The sequence below is a fragment of the Coenobita brevimanus genome, chromosome 50, assembly GCF_032717465.1.
Source record: "Coenobita brevimanus isolate Jiangsu-jjx chromosome 50, ASM3271746v2, whole genome shotgun sequence".
NCBI classification, from domain to species: domain Eukaryota; kingdom Metazoa; phylum Arthropoda; class Malacostraca; order Decapoda; family Coenobitidae; genus Coenobita; species Coenobita brevimanus.
The window spans coordinates 47,310,553-47,321,679 of NC_137003.1; the positions used below are offsets into that span (position 1 = coordinate 47,310,553).

An 11,127-nucleotide genomic window follows, 5' to 3' on the forward strand; every position below is an offset into this window, starting at 1 on the left:
TTCACGTTATGCAAATTAAAATGTTTATGGCCATCTGAAATCAATAAATTATATATATATATATATATATATATATATATATATATATATATATATATATATATATATATATATATATATATATATATATATATATATATATATATATGTTTTGTTGTGACGGCGAATCGTCTTGACGGGGAAGTGTCCCTGAGCAGTGAGCCTGTAGGGAGACCCACATTTTTTTTGTTGTAGGTTACACTGTATGCGCAGCACAAATTGTGTAACCACTGACCTATGGCAAGACTCATCACGTGCTTTGATATCTGGCATAAACAATGAGGTTCGTCACTTGTCTGTTGTCTATATAGTTTGAAATATGGATATTCAGTTGTAATGAACCATTATTTATGTCTTGTCACAGTCAGACTCGGCAGATTCATTGGTGATAAGTATTATCTAGCTGAAATAGTAAAGATCGTCACATTTAATGCATATGTAGATTATATGTGAGGTATTCAGGTATAATGAGGAAACGTTTATGTGTGTCAGGGCCAGATTACCCAGTGGTGGCTTTATATTACACCGTAAAACACATGAAGCCACAACGAAAGTTAGGTAACAATTTTCGGTAAAAATGCGTTTTTGTACAGTCAAGGTTATTCTGGTTTTACTTCTAACCAAATCTAACCTTACCCAAGATACCTAACTATCCTAACATACCTAACTAACCGGTAACTAACCTAACAAGCCTAAGTGAAGGGTGTGACAGTCCAAAACTGCAATAATACCCAATTTTCATTGGATGAGGATGAAAAACTGGCATTTGTAGGCTACTCTAACTGCATATTGATTACATTATGCCAGGGAAGATCCTTGAATGTGCTTTTATTATGCTAGATGCTTGTACCCTTAGTGAAGCCATCTCATTGATGTTAGGTTTTGTGCTTGTCTCCAAACTTTGGCAGTTTCTTGACATTCCATTGCAATTTAGAGGTTTGATGGGATGGTCTGTAGTGTTGAGTAGACATTCATGAACACACTTTTGTTCAGTCCCCAGTAGGATGGATTAGTGTTTAAAGGAAAAACAACATATGATAGTCAGATTGTGCACATGACTCCTTGCCCCTGCACAACAAAAAACTTACAACAGTATTGGTCCTGTATCAAAGATGTTATTGCAAGAAGAACAAGTTGTGTAGGAGATTCTGAACTTTTGTTCCTTTGAGATGAAACGAGCTATAAATGGAAATTGTTTGTGAATTTGGATGCCATCACGTGGTGGCACTGATATAACCAGTTGGCATGACTGCTTGGATATAAAAATGTCCATCAGCCCAACTCCATCCCTGTCCCCAGGAAGGAGGATGGTGGACTGAAGGAGGTAAACTTCAGCCTGCAGTTCACTAGGTTCACATACCAGATAAACCCGGGCATACAACTGCTACTACTGAATCCATACGTGATATAATATATAAGCTTGTTCATAACCTCTTCATTTTTCACAGACCTCAAAAAGAAGCTAAAGATTCTTCATACTTCCCACCATCGGGAAGCCAGTCTAGTGACGATGATGATGATTTTGTGGTGCCTCAACCCGATGTCTCCAGCTCCAAACCCACAGCAAAGAGGGAAAAACTTGTGCCAAAGAAATCCAAGAAAAATAAAGAGAATGAGTCAAAACAGAAAAAGGGGAAGGATACTCAGAAACAAAAGGTTTGGAAATTCAGTGATGTATGTTTTATTACTATTGTAGTGTTGATGTGATTGTGCTGCAGAGTTCTAAAAGTACAGTACCCTGAGATGGTTTGACCTTTTGGAGAGAATGAAGATTTACTAAAAGGGTGTAGCCTATATGAGTAAGGTAGGAGGGGAGGGGAAGAAAGTGCTGCATGCTGTTGATAGCTCTCTGTATTTTTTCTTTCACTATTTAAGGATGATGATGATAATGAGGCTGTTGTAGTATATAGGATTAGGTGCCCAATCTTGTTAGATGTTTGACTAAATTTGTATGTTACTTCCCATTTTAGTGTAGAAAATAATTTATTTATTGCTGAATATTAGGACAGTATCCTGTATGTATTATATACTGGTAAGTCCTCATTTTAATTTGCATTTTTTTATGTTCTTTCCATTTAAGTAGTAGTAAATTGCTGAAATAATAAATATTGCCTTTACAGGTATTCGTTCATTACTACATAAAAATTTCTTTCAGATTCACAATAAAACAAACTCCACCACAGTGACTGCCATAGAAGCTCAGAGGTTGAGACGAGCACACTCCCTCAGTTACTCTAGCCGCCACATAGTCCATTACCTGAGGAATGTCACACAGGGCAGTCAGCCTCTCTTCTGGCAAGATCAGGTGGGTTAAGACATAGAAAAATCAGATGAAAGCACAAAATGTACAGCACTACCAGCCTTGGACCCTACACCATGAAGGGGGATAAAATAAGATTGGCTGTTACCATGTTATATGTCATTGTATTCTGATCTGTTATCAGAATCTGAATTCATATTGAAAGAAGAGAGATTAACCAGGCAAGTGTGTGCGAGTGAGGTGGAGGGAGGAGATTGAGGATGAGGTGAAGAGATGGGATGGGGAGATGCTTGAATGAGGATGTTGCGAGTTGAAGGGAGCCCAGCCTGATGGTGGAGGACAGGATAACATGGAGGCAGTTTTGTTTATAGCCACCCATTCTGGAATTATAGTTTCTGGGTATAGATTGATTGATGGATGGGGAAGGATTAGCTGTCTGTTTTGTGAGAATGAAGTGCATTAGGTGAGTAGGTGTATTATAGTTTGAGGGGCTGTATTACAATAAGACTTTATATACTTGCCCTCCATCAGACTTTACAAGCTTAGCCTGTTAGCTTAATTACAACTTATCTCCCATCAGAGTCTTAACACCCCAGTCCTGGCCAGTGTTCGTCGCCTGGGCATCTACCGTACCTACTTGGGTTTCTCTCGTCGAGCCACCGCCCTCGCATGGCACCCCACCAACCCTACCATAGCTGCGGTGGGCTCCAAGGGTGGTGACATTATTGTGTGGAACTATGAGAGGGAGGTCAGTGGGCCACGCATCTTTATTGAGGGGGTAAGTACAGTACACTCTATACTTAAGTTTTGTCCTTTTGTAACCTGTTTCCCAGAGCTCAGTGGCAGAATAAGACAAATTGAGCTCAACATCCTTTCCATGGTATTTCTTCATGAGTAACAAGTTACTCTTGTGTTAAAATCAGTATTTAAGATGGGAATGTCAGTTTTATGCCTTGATAAGTGAACAGTGTATAGAATATGGCTGTGCAAACTATGAGAGGGTGCATGGTTTGTCTAACCAGGCCAGTGAGATCATTAGTGTTAAAACCAGAGTAGTTAAACCAGATTAATGGTCTACAATTCTGTTAGTGGGTAAATGTGAATAAAATGCTTTGAATGAATGCTCCCATGTAATTTCTGTATTCATATGAATCTGAGACCTCACTGGCCATAACCTCCCTACTGTGTGGAACTCACCTTGTTCTGTACTGAAAACAGAAGACTCATTTTTGTGTGGAACTTTCAACCTATTCCTGACTATAAACAAACCACACTTTTTAAAACCTGTTCCATGCTGAAAACAGAACATTATTTCAGCTGATTAAAATCATCATGATACACTCTCTCTCAAGAGCTCAGTCAAGCATTGTTTCTGGTATTTGTTTTTTTACAAATGAGTTACTGATGTTGCATTCATTCCTGGTGTATACTCAGCAAGGACCTGGGGGTTCAATCCAAGCAATGAAGTTTGTGGGTGGAGGGAGCAGCTGTCGCGCCATTACCGCCTCCATTGACGGCACAGTCACTGCACAAGACTTTATCACCAACACCCATGAACAGTACCTCAGCACAGGCAATTGGGAGTATGTGAACTCATGATATCAGTACTGTATATGCTGACATGAATTTACTGAACTGAATAGGTGTTGCTGTCATGAAGTATGAGGCATTGAGGATTTTAACTACAGTGTGAAGACATGAAATGTATTTAAAGACTATACACCTGTGGAATACATATTCCGTAGTTTACAGTGCTTAAATAATATTGAAAGTTCTTTATTCAGTTTTGCTTCATGGACGGAATAATGGATAGTCCTTAAACTTAGATTAAACTACCTGTAACAAAAAAACTAAGCATAGGGTATTGTGCACCAGCAACACATCTATAATTATACTGTCCTTCCTGGATACTCCCAGAGTGTAAAATTACTTTGAAAATCTTCAGTTTAAGGCAGTTAATTTTCTGTCACATTGTATTGGTATTGTTGACTTCATTCCAAGCTCTTTGGCATCACCAACCCATACAGCTATAAAGCCCACATCCTTCACATTATTATGCAGTTGCTCACCTGAAACTACTTAGAAACTGTAACCAGTATAAGTAACCAGTGCTGAATTATGTGTAATTATGTGCTGTAGAACTAACTACATGTACTATTTGTAAAGAGATGACCCCACTTACCCAATACAAATATGATTTGGGAAAGCTTTGTGCATGTCTGTGGTGAGAATGGAATCTTTTTGTTTGTGTGGTGGTTTCGTGCAGCTGAGCAATACAGGCACTTGATATCATAGAGAAAATTACTCTGGTTTGCTGCTGCTATATTAGGCAAATTCATTAACTGCAGTGTTGAATTTTTATATTATTCTTACAACTTCCATGCAGTTTTGTTCAGCTGAGGAAAGACTTTTTGAAGTTGAGGGGTAAGATAAACCCATTATTGACATACTACATGGATGCTGTCCTCTAAGCTGATTACAATTGCCTGGAGGCAGCAAGAATAGACCTATAGAATATGTCACAGATTCAAAGACCTAATGACTGTTCGAGAGCCCCCAGTCTGATACTGCTGTTTGTTCATATGTTTATGAGAAAGTAAATAAATAAATGAAATAAGAATAGTAATAATAATAGAATAAAAGAGAGAAAAAAAAATTTATAATCACGTATTTGAATTTTAGCTTCCATTTTGTTGCCTACTGCCTCACATTGTTAGAATCTCTTTCACTTTCATGGTTTCTGTATTTAGTTTCTGTTGGCTACTCCCAGATTATTTTTTTTCAGCTTAAAAATTTTATGTCATTGTAATCTTTCTCTGTGACTCTTTTTTAACCAATACTTAACATCTTTTAATTCCTTCACTACAGGAGGTCTGTCCTATGAAAATTGTCTAGTATTAGCCAGAGCAAAGCCAAGAGAGGCCATTGTACTGAAAGGTTGAAGTTTTTTGCCCCTACCTGTCTCTGTTCATCCTCCTCATTTCTATCAGAACTCTTCAGCAACTTAAAGCAGTTGTACCACCTTCTCCTCCTCCCCTCCTCTCTCTCTCTCTCTCTCTCTCTCTCTCTCTCTCTCTCTCACTTAAACCTCTTCAACCTGATGAAGTTTATATTATTCATGGTATCTTCACCATAAATGGTCATTCCTAAGTTGAATACCATCATGTAGTGGTAACAAAAATAAAATGAAAAATAAACCATGGTAGTGAAGAGGCTAACTGCTCACATCAGACAGGTGCAAATGGGTCCATCCAGGCACTAAAATTTAATGCAGTACGACCAAACCTGATGTACTCCGCCTCCATCAATGGCCATCTCACCTGCCACGAAGCCACCAGGGGAAGAAACCTCAAGGTCTTCCTCGATACGGGCGACTGCGAGTGAGTTGAGCAGAGCTTGTGTGAATCAGAAAGGGAGAGGGAGAGATACTAAGAGCTATGTTAAATTAAGTTTTGTTTTGAGACTGCAAGTGAGTTGAAGTGAATTTGTATGAGTCACAGAATGGTTTTGGTAAATTAAGACTACTCATCACAGATGGGTTTTGGACTGCAAGATAGTTGGAGTGAATTTGTATGCTGTTAATTGCAAGGGTTTGGGTAGCATAAACTTGAGTTGGATGGAGTTTGGATGAGTCTCAGGAAGGGGTTGGTAAACTTATCCATTTAATATGATGATATGATGCTAGGGAGGGATGCCTTCTGATTGTGACCTTTGTGTAACTGGTTGACTCTGTTGCCTGGTTATTCAGACATCCACAACTTCCTCTATCCAGTGAAAGGAGGATGGTGAACTGCAGGAGGGGGGGCAGCTTCAGCCAGCATTCTACTGGGTTCATGTTCAGATGAGCCTGGGGATGCAACTGCTAATCTGACAATCTATTTTTTCTTCTTTGTCTATTCTTGCTACATTCAGATGATTTTGTTAAGTTTAGGGAGAGACATCAGGTTGTGGAGGGGTTATGCAGACTATCATGGGGAGGTAGCAATAATAAAATGCAACATATATCATCATGTGGATGAGGCAAAGTTTGTGTCAAGACTGCAGTAGGTTCTTTGTTCAGTGACTGGTAATGGTATTATTATGGATAAGTTCTTATAAAATTAGGATGTTTTGTTGAGTGTTGGCATGAAAGATTGAATTTTAACAAAATAGTTTAAGGAGAGATTGAGATGGTATTGGGGAGGGGGGTTCTGGTATTAGACAGTACACAATGCATGTGATGCACAAGTATTTAATGTTTTGGTTAGATAGGTTGCATTTTGCACTGTTATGTGTAGTGTCCTAGAGCACTATGGAAAAAATCTAGTATTTGTCATACTGTGTCTGTGTAGCCACTGGTACACATCGCTGGATGTTTCTACGGCCGGTGATGTGGTGGTGGCGGGGGACAATCGAGGTTATGTCACCCTTCTGACGGCTGCTGGGGAGGCACTATGGAGGGAGAGGCTACACAAGATGAAAGTCACACATATTGAATTCTGTCCAAGGTGAGTGGAAGAGAAGGGTGGTTGAAGGGATGAGAATTGAGGGAAGAAAACAATAGTGGGAGAAATGAGAGATTAAATAGCAAAGTAAAAAGAGGGGGAGAGGTGAAAGAAAGGTCAAAGTGAAGAAAGAATGGGAGAACAGGGAGGTCAAAAAAAAGGGGGAGAGAAAAAAGAGGTTGGAGAAGAGGAAAAGAGCAATAAGTTGAAGTAAAGAAAGAGGGAGAGATAAAGGAAGTTAAAGAAAAATAAGGGAACTGTGTGATGCTTGCATGCACAAAATTTTTGATCAATCACCTGATCTGGAATTAACAATCCATACAATTGTTGAACACTGATTACCTTGGTACATATTGATTGCTTCTGGTAGCTAATTCATCATATTACCATCTACATCTCAAAATTCTTGACTCATTTCTACTGATTATGCTTGAAGTTCTCTATGAATTTTCAGAATGCCATGGTGTTTGGTAACAGCCTCAGTGGACCGGTCACTGAAAGTATGGGATGTACGTAACATGAAGTCTCGAGACACCTGCCTTCACTCTCATTACCATGAACGACCTGTCAACTCAGCTCATTTCAGGTACAGTCAGAGCTGAACTGCATTCAGGGATGGTGTTAGACTGTGATTTTATGATGACTGAAAGCACTGAATGTATAGGATACCTAGTGGTTTATTGAGTCAAGGTACTCCTGCTGATCACTTCTGCCATTAATGTCATGACTGAGCACTGTAGGTCAGCCCAGGACACCTACACTCCTGATGAGGCAATAAAGAATGTGATGTAAGAGGTGTATAATTAGGGTGATTAAGTGTAGCCACAGATTTCTCTGTCGGATGAGAACCCTGTTGTTTGGAGCTCTGTGGTATGGTTAAAGTAATAGTAATCATCATCATCATCTGGACTGTCTTTCCCACCCTAGGGCAGGCTGAGGAGTCGCAATAATTATAATAATGAAAAGACCTCAGATTCCTACAGTACACCTTAATGGGGTAATATGTAATTGGCTGTTACTTTTACAGGTACTAAGAATATTTGGGAAGTTTGCAGTAAAACTGACACTGTGTTCACTCACCTGTGCATATTCAACAGCCGTACTGATGGGAGCCGGTTGGTGACGACAGACCAGCACAGTGAGATTCGAGTGTATTCCTGCCCAAGCTTCACTCACACCCTTACCATTCCTCACCCCCACCGCCAGTTCCAGCACCTCACACCTATCAAGGTAATTTTTTTCAGGGCATCCTTGGCAAAACAAAGTAGATTTTTTTTTTTTTTTTTTTTCTCAGCCCTGCCTTACCCCATCCATAAGTGAGAAGAGAGCTTTGGATTATGATGATGATGATGATGATGACAATATTGAATAAAGAATGTGAACTGACTTTATAGATTGTAGTGATAAAGAATTTTTTAAATGGTGGTTAGTACTCGATAATGAAAAAAATAATAATGGTAAGATATTTATGAATTTCATTTTCTTAAGAATCAAGGCTTTCTGTGCCTTTATTTCATCGAGAGATGAAAAAGAGATTGGGATGGCGATGATGATGATGATGCTATATTCCCCCCCTCCTTCATCCATCCATAGGTGGAAAAAATATCATCCCCATCCATATGTGGAAAAAAGATGTTGGGATGATGGTGATGATGATGACAATGATGATGATGATAATGAAGACAACAGTGATAGTGATGATGATGATGAAAATGTACTCTCCTCTCAGGCCACATGGCATCCCCTGCGAGACATCATCGTGGTGGGGCGGTACCCGGATCCCAGCTTCTCCAGTGAGCATCCCCCACATAAAGGTTTTGCCAAGGATATGCTCACAGTCACCAAGGAGGCTCGTACCGTTGACTTCTTCGATGGGGCCACAGGAGAGCTCTTGCACCAGCTGAGCGACCCAGGATGCTCCAACAAGATCGTCTCCCTCAATCTGTTTGGACACTCGGGTGATGTGCTGTTATCTGCTGCTGGTGAGTAAGCTGGAAAGGAAGGGGCAACATACTGAGTTATGGTCAATAGTTGACTCCTCAGTCTGATACTTAAGTGATGCATTGTTGTCTGTTGTTGGTAAGTAGCCAAACTGGAAGGACTGGTAATATTTTTGCTGTTTTTGATGATGGTGATGGTATTAAGGAGATAGTTAATGTTGTTGTTTTTGTTGCTGTCATTATGTTGCAGGCTTCAGACTTATTATTGTGAACCCAGTGGTCTGCTGGCTGAAGTTGCCCATTTCTTGCAGTCCACCAACCTCCTTTTCAGGGATTTGGATTCGGGAGGACGTTGAGGGATGGTTGCATAACCAGTAAATAAAAATCTTGTATTAAGTACCGTACCAGTATAGGATATGAGAGATATGCAGTATTATTCTGGTGCGGTTTTTCTAACCTGACAAATAACCTTAACACCTTTTAGCTCATTTCTTGTTGAAGTGTGGTCAGATTGGAGGAGTGATTTGACTAGTACTGTAACGTAGGAGACTTATTCCTACCTCATAATTTGAGTTTTGCATTAAGGTTGTGGATGTGGCCCTGTTCTTTCAGGTGAAAGCCAATTAAATACAGTATAGCATCTTGGTCAAGAGAAGAAGTGATGGCACTAATGCAGAGAGTGTAAGTTTATTAGTCCACTTATGAGAAGCGTTACAATGGGTATAGCTTTGTGTCAGTTGGGAAAGAGTATGGTGTGAACACTGTATGCCCCAGTGTGCAGGCTTTCACATCTTTTGAGTGGTGGCATCAAGGACATCTGTGTTTCATGGCTCTCAGTATTTCATCCATACTGTTTATTTCCTTTCTGCTTACCTTTCCTGTTAATTTATCTTCCTCCTAGATCAGGTTTTCTTAAAGTAGTGCCTAGTACCCCTAGGGGGTATCAGTGTAGGTTCTTGGGGGATATTCATCAAGGGATCTTGAAAAAATTGAACAATTTCTTGTATGCGAGTCTGGGTTCTCCGTGCTGTTATACATAAAAACAAAGCACAGACACAGTCTTTTTACAGAAAAATAAACGTCAAAGGAGTGATGATATTAGAGAAGGGGTATTAGGTTGACATGATGTTGAAGTTGGGGGTATCGGGACTGAAAAAGTTTGACAACCACTCTGACCTACAGTAGATGCTATGGCTTCCAGTGTTCTTTTTCCTGCCCCTGTGCTTTTCCTTTTCATGTTTCTGGATCAGCCCACTCCATTTATTAGTGAGGGTAATGTTTTTATAATGATGTAAATGATGATGATAAGTGTTTATTGACCTTTCTTTTTTCCCTACAGGCATGTGTGTGTGGATCTGGAAGCCAAAATTCAAATCAGAGCATGAAAAGAAGGGAGGCACCCCAGACAAAGATGTTGATAGTGATGATGATAATGGTGATGACAGAGGCACACTGAAGACTAAGAAAAGGAAAGCTAAAGGACAGATGAGACCAAGAACGGGTAAGGTGATCATGAAAATTGATGATAGAAGGAAGGGATATTAATAATGAAAGCAGTGGAATAGCTTGAAGAAAGAGGTATCAATAGTAAAAATGCCGGAATAAACAGTTTAAAGGAAGAGATAAAAGCTGTGGAATAAATGGTTTGAGAAAAGAGAAAAAGGTAAAAGCTGTGGAATAAACAGTTTGAGAAAAGAGACAGTAATATTGAAAGCAATGGAGTAAACTGTTTGAAGCAGTATTAATAAGGAAAACTGAGGAATAAACAGTTTGAATAAAGATATTAAGAGTGAAAACAGTGGAATAAACAGGTGGCTAGGAAGAAAGATATACTAATAATAAGAACAGTGGAATAAATAGCTTGAAGAAAGATGTATTAATAATGAAAGCAGTGGAATGAACAGTTTGATAGTTACCTTATTTTTATGCTCCCTCTGTCGATCTACCTCATGCTGTCTTACAGGTAGAAATTAACCCCCTGACACTGGTTCACATCTGAGGGTGTGTGGTCAGCAGGTGCCGGTTCATGTCTGAGGACATTTTCATATTTTCGGGCATGTTTCAACTTAAAAGTGCGCCAAACTCACTGAAAGTGATGTGGTGGACTCTCTTGTGCACCTGAGGGTGCGGTGAGAGGCTAGCTGGGACAGAGGTAGGGTGGGAGGGGTGACTGAGGAGGGAGGGGGAGAGGCTGACAAGGACAGAGTAGGATGGGGGAGAGGCAGAGTACACGTTTACTGACTGCCAGCAGCTGTCCACACACTAGTAGAAATACAGTACCGGTAAATACCAGCCAGTTGATGTAGTTTATACCGGTATATATATATATATATCAATCAATCAATCAATCATTTCCTGTGGCACCCCACGGGATGCATAGGGCCTCAATGAACTCTCTCCACCA

At 39.8% G+C, this 11,127-nt stretch overlaps 1 protein-coding gene across 1 annotated transcript; it reads left to right on the forward strand.

Moving 5' to 3' along the window:
• The first annotated feature begins 238 nt into the window (after window positions 1–238).
• Window positions 239–10,541, forward strand: LOC145399647 (DNA damage-binding protein 2-like). The gene is made up of 10 exons (XM_080272187.1): window positions 239–322; window positions 1,488–1,695; window positions 2,195–2,344; window positions 2,880–3,077; window positions 3,734–3,882; window positions 6,631–6,786; window positions 7,238–7,369; window positions 7,881–8,013; window positions 8,513–8,765; window positions 10,063–10,541. The coding sequence occupies exons 1-10, from the start codon at window positions 318–320 to the stop codon at window positions 10,266–10,268; spliced, it is 1,590 nt and encodes a 529-aa protein (XP_080128313.1). The 5' UTR covers window positions 239–317; the 3' UTR covers window positions 10,269–10,541.
• The last annotated feature ends 586 nt before the right edge of the window (window positions 10,542–11,127 follow it).